The sequence below is a fragment of the Oratosquilla oratoria genome, chromosome 30, assembly GCF_046742065.1.
Source record: "Oratosquilla oratoria isolate Oo_2021 chromosome 30, ASM4674206v1, whole genome shotgun sequence".
Classification (NCBI taxonomy): domain Eukaryota; kingdom Metazoa; phylum Arthropoda; class Malacostraca; order Stomatopoda; family Squillidae; genus Oratosquilla; species Oratosquilla oratoria.
The window spans coordinates 25,668,360-25,680,528 of record NC_134806.1 but is presented as its reverse complement, the minus strand read 5'-3'; the positions used below and the strand labels follow the sequence as shown (position 1 = coordinate 25,680,528).

General features: G+C 39.2%; 2 protein-coding genes across 3 annotated transcripts in view; one reads left to right on the top strand and one right to left on the bottom strand.

The window, feature by feature from the left end:
* LOC143041051 (translation initiation factor eIF2B subunit epsilon-like) overlaps positions 1 to 6,675 on the top strand; it is a 55,938-nt gene extending 49,263 nt beyond the window's left edge. The window contains exon 13 of the mRNA XM_076212677.1: positions 6,505 to 6,675. Coding sequence (XP_076068792.1) covers positions 6,505 to 6,555 — 51 coding nt within the window. The 3' untranslated portion in view covers positions 6,556 to 6,675. The remainder of the gene's footprint in view (positions 1 to 6,504) is intronic.
* LOC143041052 (uncharacterized) overlaps positions 6,665 to 12,169 on the bottom strand; it is a 41,060-nt gene continuing 35,555 nt past the window's right edge. For both annotated transcript variants that reach the window (XM_076212679.1, XM_076212680.1), the window contains exon 6: positions 6,665 to 11,834. In XM_076212679.1, the coding sequence (XP_076068794.1) occupies positions 11,764 to 11,834 (71 nt within the window). In that variant the 3' untranslated portion in view covers positions 6,665 to 11,763. The remainder of the gene's footprint in view (positions 11,835 to 12,169) is intronic.

Below are 12,169 nucleotides of genomic sequence, written 5' to 3'. Positions count from 1 at the left end.
TGCTCAGATGAGAGGGAGGGTGGGAGGGGTGTGGAGTGTATTTAGGGATGAAATGGGTGGGAGTGTTTTTATGCCTTTCCCTTTTTGGCTACCTCCCTTGAAAGGGGGAAAAAGCCTTGGTATATGTATGTATGTATTATTATTATCATCCCAGTCTGGGGTATTGGTTGCATGTTATTGTAGAGTTAAAAGCTGCTCATTAGCATGCAGCTGATACTTTAGGGTCTATATGGAGTGCCCCTATGGACCAGAGTCATACATAATTTTGTCTGTAATAGATGAAATCTTTATTCATAGAGAAATTATGGTATTTTATTATACTGCGACTGTCCCTCCAGTATGCTGCCCCCCCTCTCTTTATACCAACCTGTATTCATTTCCTTTTTTGCCGAACCCTGTCATAGGGGAGAAAGAATACTGCCACCAACTGTTCCCACTTGAGTCGTAAAAGGTGACAAAAATGAGATGGGGATAGAACTAGGCATCCAAAGGAGACATTCATTAAAAAAGCAAAGGCATAAGAGGGTCTGGGAGTTTTCCAACCAGAACCCTAAGGTTTGGGTCTTTTAATGTGTGTGAATGTGGTACAGAGGAGAGTAAAAAGGAAGAGATAGGCAGTATGTTTGTGAGAAGAAAGAAAGATGTGTTGGCATTGAGTGAAACTAAGTTGAAAGGGAGGAGCTAGTTTGAGTTTGGGAGTGTAGTTGTGAGGGTGTCAGGAGTGAAGAGAGGACACAGGAAAGAAGGGGTGGCTGTACTAGTAAGTAAAGGGATAGGTAAACGTGTGGTGGAGAGGAAGGAGGTTTCTTCAAGGTTAATGTGGATGAAGGTGAAACTGGGAAGGGAGATGAAGTTTTTTTTAAGTGCATATGGGCCTGGTAGTGAGAAAAGTGTAGAGGAAACAGAGGCTTTTTGGATAGATTTAAATGAGTATATAGAGGGTGTAGGAAGAAATGTCAGTGTAGTGGTATTGGGAGATCTCAATGCTAGGGTAGGAGATGAACCAATTGATTGAGTTGTTGGGAGACAAGTACATATGGAATAGGGTGGTGGATGGGTGGTAGATAGGGCTTTAATGGTACCCAGAAGAAGAGTAGGAAGAGTTTTAGATGTACACATTCTGAGGGGAGGAAGTGGTGGAATATCAGATTTTATTTTATTTATTTATTTATTTATTTATTTATTTGAGAGAGAGAGAGAGAGAGAGAGTGAAGGATAGATGGAGAAAGAGGAAAAGGACAGAAGGTAGGGCGGTGCTTAGAGTAAACTGCTTAAATGAGAAGGAAAAGGAGGACAAGAAGCTGAGAGATGAGTAAGAGGGAGTGAAGGATAGAGTAGAACTAGGAGTAGAAGAGGAATGGGAATGTTTCAAAGAGGGAGTCACAAAGTGTGCAAACAAGGAGGACAGGAAGAAGAAGGAAGGGTAGTGAGTGGTAGGATGATGAAACAAAAGAAGGTTGTAGAAGAGAAGGAATGAGTGTTCACAGATTTGTTGCAAAATAGGATGAGAGAATCATATGAGAGGAACTAAGAAGTAAAGCATAAAGTAAGGCAAAAAGGAGAGCAGATGTGAAATGAGGGAAGAGTATGACAAATTTTAAAAGTAATAAAAAGATGTTTTGGAAGGAAATAAAAAGAGGAAGGGGAGTCAAATCAAGTAAAGAAGATAAAGGTAAAAGGTGCAAATGAACAAATGATAATTGAAGAGATGGCAGTAAGGGAAGATGAGCAGAATATTTTTGGGAGTTGCTAAATGTAAAAGAGGATAGGGAGGTAAAGGTAGTTGCAATGGGAAGTGCTAAGAAAATTACAGTGATGAATGAGGAAAGTGGAGAAATAAGAAATGAAGTGAAAGCAGTTACTAAAATGATGAGAGCAGGTAAGGCACCTGGGTTAGGTGTGTATGCAGTGCCTAAAAAAGGGAGGTACAGTGATGGTGGAGTGGCTGGTGAGGTGCAGTGTTTGCCTAAAAGAGGGTAAAGTACTAGAGGAGTGCCTGTATAGTTCCAATTTACAAAGGAAAAGGGGACAAGTGTGAGTGTAGTAGTTTCAGAGGAATCAGTTTGTTGAGTGTATCTGGGGAGGTTTATGGGAAGGTTTTGAGAGGATTAGGAAAGGAACAGAGGGAGTAATTGGTGAGGAACAGTGTGGGTTTAGGAAAGGTAGGGGTTGCATGAATCAGATTTTTGTAGTAAGGCAGATATGTGACGAAGCTTTAGGAAAAAGTAAGTATTTTTTATGGATTTGGAAAAGGCTTATGACATGGTAGACAGGAAGATACTGTGGGAGGTATTGCAGATATATGAGATAGGAGGAAAGCTATTAAGAGCAGTCAAGTTTTACGAGAATAGTAGAGCCTGTGTTAGAATTGGAAATAGAGTGAGTGGTTTAAGGTAAAGATGGGACCTTGCCAGGGATGTGTTATGTCATCAAGGCTGTTCAATTTATACATGGAGGGGTGGTGTGAGAAGTAAATGCAAGGGTAATGGGCTGGGGATTGGAGGTGGTTAAAGAAAATGGAGAAAAACAAGTTGTTGTTTGCTGATGACACTGCACCAGTAGCAGAATCAGAGGGATTATGGAAGGTAGTAATAGAGTTTGGGAAGGTGTGGGTAAAAGTAAGGTGATGAGATGTACAAGGGGAGAGGATGGCAGCAAATTGAAAGTGAGTATTAAGGGAAAGAGACTGGATGAATAGGATAGCTTTAGATACTTGGGGGCGAATGTGGTGGTAAAGGGTGGAGGTGGAGATAGAATGTAGATTGAGAAAAGCAAGTAAATGCCTTGGGGGATAAAAAAGTTTAATGAGAAAGTTTTACCTAGTTGTATCTTATAGGAAGGGAGCTAAGATTGTGGCGTCCCATCATTGTATCTCTCCATATCCAGTTTGCTCTTAAATTCTTGTATTGTTTTTGCACACACTGTTTTTTCATCTAATTTGTTCAATACATTATGTGGGAAAAACTTTTTTTTAGGTCTCTTCAATAATTGTCCTTTTTAAGCTTCTTTCAATGTCCTCTTGTGTTTCTCTTATCCCAATTTAATAAGTCTTTTCTATCAAGGACTTCCGTGCCTTTCATAGTTCTGTAGATTGTCAACAAGTCGCCTTTTTCTCTTCCCTGTTCCAGAGTCGGCAACTCAAGTTTTAACAATCTTTCTTCATATGATAGTTTTGTTAGTTCAGGGGCCATCTTTATAGCTGCTCTCTGGATTCTCTTAATCTTCTTTATACTTTATATATATATATATATATATACTGGGTGACCATAGTGTTGCTGCATACTCAAATTTAGGCCTTATCAATGTGACTAGTATTTTCTTTACCATGTCTTCATCCAAGTAGGTAAAAGCCATGTTTATTGATCTTAGTAAGTTATAGGTCTCCCCAACAGTTTTGTTTATATGTTTGTCAGGGTTCTTTTTCACCAATTTTATATCTTCCTGATGTCCTTTTTCTTTTTCCAAACTCCATTATGCTACATTTTTTTATATTGAATTCCACTTCCCACTTCTAACTCTATTTCCAAATCCCGTTCAGATTTCTGTAATGATTCACAGTCCATTTCAGTACTCACCTTCTTTAACAATTTTGCATCATCTGCCTCAAGAAGCTCATGTAACATTCCATTCCCTCATTCATGTCATTTATATAAATGGTAAACATTATTGGAACTAGCACTGATCTTTGTGGGACTCCACTAATTACCTCTTTCCAAGTAGAAGTCTTATCTCTTGAGCACTACCCTCATTTTTCATCCATGCAAAATATCCTCCATCCATTTCAATAGTTTACCTTGTATTCCTCCTATGGTTTTCAGTTTCCCTCATAGTTTTTTGTGAGGGACTTTTATCAAAAAGTTTTTGTAGATCTAGGAAAGTGCAATTGGCCCATCCATTCCTTTCTTGTATTATATCTAGTAGTCGTAAAAGCAAATCAAATTAGTGGTACACAATATTCCCTGTCTAAATTCGAATTGTCTCGGATTCAGTATGTTGCTATCCTTTCAGATGTTTTATCCATATACTTGTTATGGCTTTTTCACAGATTTTAGCTGTGCTTGTAAGGAAAACTGTTCTGTAATTTGTTGGGTCTTCCTTATTTCCTTCTTTATAAATTGGTACAATATCAGCATTTTTCCAGTCTCCTTGCATTTTTCCTTCTTTGAGCAAGCAACTTATTATGTTGTATATTTTGTCTGACCCAGGGCGGTGGGCAGGGTGCAGGGATGACCCGTCATCCAGGAGGTGCTCAGATGAGAGGAAGGGTGGGAGGGGTGTGGAGTGTATTCAGGGATGAAATGGGTGGGAGTGTTTTTATGCCTTTCCCTTTTTGGCTACCTCCCTTGGAAGGGGGAAAAAGCCTTGGTATATGTATGTATGTATGTATATTTTGTCTGCTAGCTCTTCTTTACATTCTTTTGATATCCAATCTGCTATTCCATCCGGGCCATATGATTTCCTGACATTGAGGTTCGTTATTTGATCCATTATTTCCTTCTGTGTTATTATTATTTCCTTCATTGTTGTATTTTTTCTCTAATGAAAACAGACTTCTTATGATTCAAGTGGGAAGACTTGGTGGCAGCATTCTATCCCCCACCACAGGTTATGCAAAAAAGGGAAATGAATATTCAGAGAAATGGTACAGGACAGCAACAAGGGGTTTGGGGACAGCATAACGGAGGGACTGTCACAGTATACTAAAAGTGTCATCATTTCTCTGTGAACAGAGTCCTCCTCTATCACAGACAAATTGATATGTGACTGGTCCATAGGAGCACCCCATATAGACCCTAAAGGATCAACTGCATGCTACTTTGCCACAATAACATGCAGCCAATACCCCAAACAGGGATGATGTTGTGATCCATGAGGTGGAATGGGTGGGGGATGGGGGGTGAGGGAGTATGTGTGAGAAAAATTTGATGCAGCCTGTAGTGATTTCTCCCCCATCTCCTTTTCTACATGAGAGGATGGAGAGGGGGGGTCGCCAATTTAATGAAACGGCCTTGCTGTGGATGTGCTTTGTCTTGCGACACTGCTTCTTACCCAGGGCAGTGGACAAGAAACAGGGATGACCCATCATCCAGGAGGTGCCAAGATAAGAGGGAGGGAAGAGGGTGGAGGGAAGTGGTGTGTGATAGGGATGGAATGGGTGGGAGTGGTTTTTATGCCTTTGTTTTTTGGCTACCTCCCTATATATAAGGGAGAAAAAAGCCTTTGGTATGTATGTATGAAAACAGAACCTGAAGTAGTTGCGCATGACTTCAGCCATTTCAGTATCTTCTGTGTATTCTGTGTTCCATTGGCATAGTTTCACTATTTCCTGTTTGTTTTTCAGTTTCCCATTTACATATCTATAGAATAGCTTTGGCTGATCCTTACATTTTCTGTTATGTTTTTCTCTAAATTACATTTTTCTTCTCTGCATATTTTTACATATTCGTTCCTTTGATTAACATATAATTGCCACTTTCTAGGTTTCCTTTCTTTTCTCCATTTCTTCTAAGCTTTGTCTCTTCTATCTTTCCCTTTGCTGCACCTTCTTTTAAACCAGCACTTAATGTACACTCTTTCCTGTTTTTGCTTTGGTACATATTTCTCCACTCCTTTGGGAATGGATGCTAAGAGGAGATTGTATGAATGGATGATTGTGCTGACAGCACTGTATGGGACAGAAACATGGAACATAAGGAAGGAAGAGAGTTTAAATATATTCAAGATGAAGCATCAAAGAAGTATGGTAGGGGTTACTAGGCTGGATAGAGTGAGACAAGGTAAGGAGGAGAGCAGAGGTGGAAAAGGAGTTGTGAGAGGGTTGATTAAAGAGAATTGGGATGGTTTGAACACATAGAATAAGTGAAGAAAGATAAGTAAAAGAAGTGTGGAAGGCAGAGGTGGATGAAATGAACACAATGGGGGCAACCAAGGATGAGATGGATGGATGGAGTAAAAAGGGTGTTGGGAAAGTGTCTGTTGAGAAAGGAAGGGAGAAGAAAAGATAAGGGTGAGTGGAGAATGGTTGTGTACGGATGATGCTCTGATGCATGAAAGGGAGGGGATGGGGGATGTTAGTATGTGTGAATGATATTTTGACACAGCCCGAAGGGATTTCTCACACATTTTTTATTTTTCTGCATGAGGGGACAGAGAGGGGGTCACCAATTAAATCCAGCGGCCTAGCTGTGGATGTGATGTGTCTTGCTACATTGCTTCTGACCCAGGGCAGTGGGCGAGATGCAGGGATGACCCATCATCCAGGAGGATCCAAGAAAAGATGGAGGGAGGGGTGGTGAATGGGAATGGAGTACGTGGGGATGAAATTGGTGGGAATGGATTTATACCTTTGACTTTGCCTACCTCCATTATAAGGGGAAAAAGCCCTTGGTATATGTATGTACTGTATCATTATTATTGTTCTATTTATCTATTAACAGGCATTTTTTTTCCAATTACGTAAAGGAAATAAAACATTTAGATTAATTTATTTTGTAATCTTCTCAGTTGGCAGTCTTAATCAAGTGGCTTCAGCAAGATGATGATGATGACGAGTGAAGTATTGAAGATATATTGGGCAAGATTACCACAAAATTCTGCAATTTTGATTATTATTAATTTGCTCATTCTTTAAGTATTGGTAAAAGACGCTTAAATGAAATTAAAATTAAACTAATATATGTGTTTTATTGTTCCTTGCACACTGACCTGTAGGTTAACAAAAATATAGAAAATATAATTGTTACAACCATCATTTGGAGGAAGAACATACCAGTGTTTAATTTTTCTTATTACATAATCTTGTATTTGTGATCTTAGGACAATATACATAAGGCATGAAAATAAGTATTTTTATAAGAAATTATTGCTAGATAAATTGTATCATCCAAATATACTGTACACATGATACTTTTAAACCTAGTGAGACTAACAATGGTCCATGAGGTGGCCATGGAAGGCAAGTATCAGGGAGGATCTCCCCATAGATTATATCCAAAGCTCCTTCACTCTGGCTTCAGATTGGACCCATGACTGCTCATCCTTTTTGTAAGCTTCTACTTTTCCCTCACTTGTCACATGACAGGATTCTATTTGGGGAAGTATTGGCTACATAAATTTCATGCACTGAATATAACAGATTGGTTGCAAAATAGGATGAGAGAATCATGTGAGAGGTACAAAGAAAACTGAAGTAAAACATAAGATAAAGGAGGCAAAGAGGAGAGCAGATGTGAAATGGGGTAAGAGTATGACAGTTATTTTAAAGTAATAAAAAGATGTTTTTGAAAGAAATTAAGAGAGGAAGAGGAGGCAAATAAAGGAGGGAAGAAAAGGTAAAAAGCACAGATATGATGATAATGGAAGAGATGGCAATAAGAGGAAGATGGGCAGAGTATTTTATGGAGTTGCTAAATGTGAAGGAGGATAAGGAAGGAAAGGTAGTTGCAGTAGATAGCGCTAAGAAAATGACAGTGATAGAGTGAAAAAAATGCAGGAAAAATAAGAAAAGATGAGATGAAGGCAGTTGTTTAGATGAGAGTAGGTAAGGTACCTGGATTGGATGGGTGTCATGCAGAATTTCTAAAAAAAAAAAAAAAAAAAGGAGGTACAGTGATGGTGGAGGCTGGTGAGGTTATTTAATGTTTAAGAGAGGGTAGAATACTGGAGGAGTGCCTGTATAGTTCCACTTTACAAAGGAAAATGGGACAAGTATGAGTGCAGTAGTTTCAGGGGGATCAGTTTGTTAAGTGTAGTTGGTGAAGACTTATGGAAGGGTTTTGATTGAGAGAAACAGAGAGTAATTGGTTGGAAACTGGGTTTAGGACAGGTAGGGGTTATGTGGATCAGAATTTTGTGGTAAGAGAGATATGTGAGAAAACTTTAGGAAAAGGTAAGGATGTTTTTTGGGCTTTACAGATTTGGAAAAGCTTATGACAGGGTAGACAGGAAGGTACTGTGGGAGGTATTGCAGATATATGGGATAGGAGGAAAGATATTAAGAGCAGTCAAGAGTTTTTATGAGAGTAGTAGAGCTTGTGTTAGAATAAAAAATGGAGAGGGTGGTTTGAGGTAAAGGTGGCCCTTTGCCAGGGATGTGTTATGTCGCCTTGGCTGTTCAATTTATACATGGATGGGGTGGTGTGAGAGGTATATGCAAGGGCAATGGTCAGGGATTGGAGATGGTTAAAGGAAATGGAGAAAAGTGGGAGATGAGCTAGTTGTTGTTTGCTGATGACACTGCACTTGTGACAGAATTGAGGAAGTTAGTGACAGAGTTTGGGAAGGTGTGCGAAAGAAGTAAATTGAAGGTAAATGTGAGCATAAGGAAGGTGGTGAGATGTACAAGGGAAGAAAGTGGCAGGAGACAGGAAGTGAATGTTAAGGGGAGAAACTGGAGGATGTGAATAGTTTTAGATACTTAGGTGCAAATGTGGCAGGAAAGGGAGGAGTGGAGGTGGGGGTTGAATGTAGATTGAGAGAAGCAAGTAGATGCTTTGGGGGGTATTAAAAAGTAATGAGAAATAGACGTATGGGAATGGATGCAAAGAGAAGATTGTATAAAGGAGTGATTGTGATGACAGCACTGTATGGTGCAGAAACATGGAACATAAGAGAGGAGGATTTTGAATGTGTTTGAGATGAGGTGCCTGAGAAGTATGATAGGGCTGGATAGAGTGAGAAAGGGAGTTGAGAGATAGGGTTGATGAGAGTATTAGGATGGTATGGACACATGGAAAGAATGAGTGAAAAAAAAGACTAGTAAAAGAGGTGTGGAAGGCAGAGGTAGAAGGGGTGAACATGAGAGGGCAACCAAGGATGAGATGGATGAATGGGGTAAAAGGGGTATTTGGAAAGACGGGAATGTCTGTTGAGGAAGGATGGAAGATATGGGTGAATGGAGAATGGTTGTGTATGGATGATGCTGTGATGCATGAAAGGGAGTAGGTGAGGAAGTATGTGGGAAAAATATTTTGATGCAGCCCTCCCTGTTTTCTCTTTTTCTGCATGAGGGGACAGAGAGGTGGGGGTGGGGGGGTCACTGATTAAATGAAGCGACCTTGCTGTGGATGTGTTGTGTCTTGCAACACTGTTTCTGACCCAGGGAGTGGGAGGGATGTAGGGATGACCCATCATCCAGGAGGAGCCAAGATAAGAGGGAGGGAGTGGATTTTATGCCTTTTTTTGGCTACCTCCCTTATAAGGGGGAAAAAGACTTTGGTGTATATATATATATATATATATGCATGTAATATGACAGGGACTAGTGACATTGCTGTAGTTATGCATCATTCTTTTCACAGCAGAGAAGAATCACAATTTATAAATAATTTTTTTTAATTTCTACTGTCATCCCTATCTGCCACCTTTTAATCTTTCCTTCACTGCCCATACAATTTTCTCTTCAGTGCCTCATAATGTCATATGGTGATTGATATTGGATGCTAGAATTTCAATATTGAATACATGGAAGGAGAGTAGACACCTGGCAACTGCTCTTGTCTCAGTAGCTAGTAACTGAAACAGTCCTACACTTGCACAACATACATAACAGACCAGCATTACTTCAAGGAAAGATATATTGAAGGTCATAAGAACTGCAACTGGCTGGCATGAGAATGTAGGTTTCCATTCAGTGACTAGCTAACGAGTAATTTAGCGATATACCATAATCTCATGTTTCATGCATATTAGATTACAAGGTTCCTGTGAACAGGTTGAAGTGTTTTGCTAAGTACTAATGCATATGCTGCCATCAGTTTCATAATATTTGCAATGTTCTGAGGCACTGGGAAATGGATGCAAGAAAAAGTGATTGTTTTTAGTTACTTCCAAATTCCATTACTTAGTGCTTTACTGGGAATAATCCAGGTCAGTTCTGCCGTAGTACCTTTGTTGTTGTAAATTTTGCTATATTTCCATGACGTGCCTTACTTATGTAATTTATTTTGAATGGATGGAGAGGGGATTGTCATATGATGATTATGTTCACAGGATACCACTTTTGACCCAACCAATGTGGGAGAGAACAGGGCGACCCTTCATCCACAAGGAGCTGAGAAGGCATGGGTGGTTGAATGGGCTCTATTTATGATTGTGTCTGTGTGTTTGTGAGAGAGCAAGAAATTCACCGTGGTCTTGGACCATGTATTGGATTCCTGATTGGCTGCTATCTCCCAGATGAAAGCTCAGAGCTCATACATGTCCTGACCTATGAGGGGATGGGCAAGTCAAAGCACCTACCCACCCCACACCCATCCAAAACCAATTCATCACCCATCCTATCATAGCTCTGGATGAAGGATTCATAACTGTCCTATGCCACACTGTATGGATCCAAGACAATGTAGTAAGACAGCACCTCCACAGCAGGACCCAACAACTGGAGCTGGTTTACCCCCACTGCTTCATTATATGGCACTTCCTCCTCATACACAAAAAAAAGAAAAAATATATATATGTGAAGTAGACAGGAAGAACATCCCTTTTTGCTAGTCATTTCCTCATCCATTACAACCACTCTCCATTCACTCCTATCTTTTGCACTCTCCTCCTTGTTCAACAGTTATTCCTCTTGCATTCAGTGTTTCCTTTACCTCATCCATCCACCTGGTCTTCCTCCCAAATTCACTCTATCCACATCTGCTTTTCACACTTTTTGTTTTTTTTTCCTAGTAATTCTTTTTGTATGCCCTAACCCAAAATGACCACCTCCACTCTGCCTCACCTCCACAATTTTCACTCCATCCATCCTTATAATACTTACCATATTTCTCAAAGACTTCATCTCAAACATATGTAGCCACTTCCTTTCTGCCTCTTTCATATAACAAATCTGACCCATACAGTGCTGTGACTACAGTCAGTTCTCATACAACCTTCTCAGTGCTCAACTCTATAAATGTATTTCTCATAGTACACTTCACTCCCCCTAGACATTTACTGCTTCATGTGATTTTACTTAAAAATAAAATATTATTAAAATGTGAGCAAAAGTACCTTGCATAGAATTCATGACACTGATGCAAAAATGAACCCGTGTTCAATCTGGAATTCCTTTTATGTGTGCCATTACGTTTGTGTTTTCAGTTTATACCAAATACCATATAAGAAAGATGGTTATGGTTTTTAAGTAATGCTTTTTAATGTTTTTTCTTTTTACAATTGAATTCATGATTCTAATGAAACTAGATTACCTATTCATTTCCTCTTGTGATGGCTGCACATCCTTTGCTATATGATTGCTTTATGTTCCTGGAAACCCTACTGTGTTATGATCAATTGTACAGCGAGTTTTAAACTTATGGGAAAAAGAGGGACAGTAATAATCTTAAAAAAAGCTGGAAATGACCATCTGCTTAGCTTGCCTAATCATAATAGTGAAACTGGCCTATGTATAACTATATAAGAGTATTAATGTAGAACAATTTTATGCATGAAATATTATATACTGATATAGAGTGCAGGAGACCTGTACAACCTTATCCTTACTGAAAGAGGTCCATGGAAACAAGTGAAATACCCTTAAGGTAGCCAGAGTAAAAGGACTAATATGAGAAGACGTTAGGATGGAAATTCAGGCCTTTTCAAGAGTAGTAGGTGAGAAAAATTGGCAAAGTGGTATGTTATTCACCTAATAAAGGCTCTACCAGAATATTATGTCTCCTTTCCCTTCTTTACCCATACATGTCTGTACAAAGTTTCTTGAAAGGATTAATAAAGAATTGTAGTGAAGGGAATAAATGCAAAGAGGAGCACTTGCACTGTCTACATTCTTGTATCGAAATCATCCCCTACATCCAGGGCTGGGTTGTGGTGTCCTTCAGAAAGCACAGGAACTGTGGAAAGAAAGTACTGTATTTGATTATTCATTATAGATGTTCAGGGTGTTTGTCACACACAAATATCAGTTTTAAAGTAAATATTTCATGTTCATTAAATGTGAATGGATGTGGTATGAATAAAATTAAAAGGGAAGAGATTGGTAATATATTTGTGAGGAAAAAATTTATGTGTTAGTGTTGAATGAAATAAAACTGAAAAGGAAGGGTAAGTCAGTTTCAAAGTATGGTGGATAGTGTCAGAAATAGTAAGGGGACAAAAGATGGAGGGGCACTGTAGGTAGGTAAATGCATGGTAGAATGATTTTTTTTTTTTTTTTTTTAATAATGTG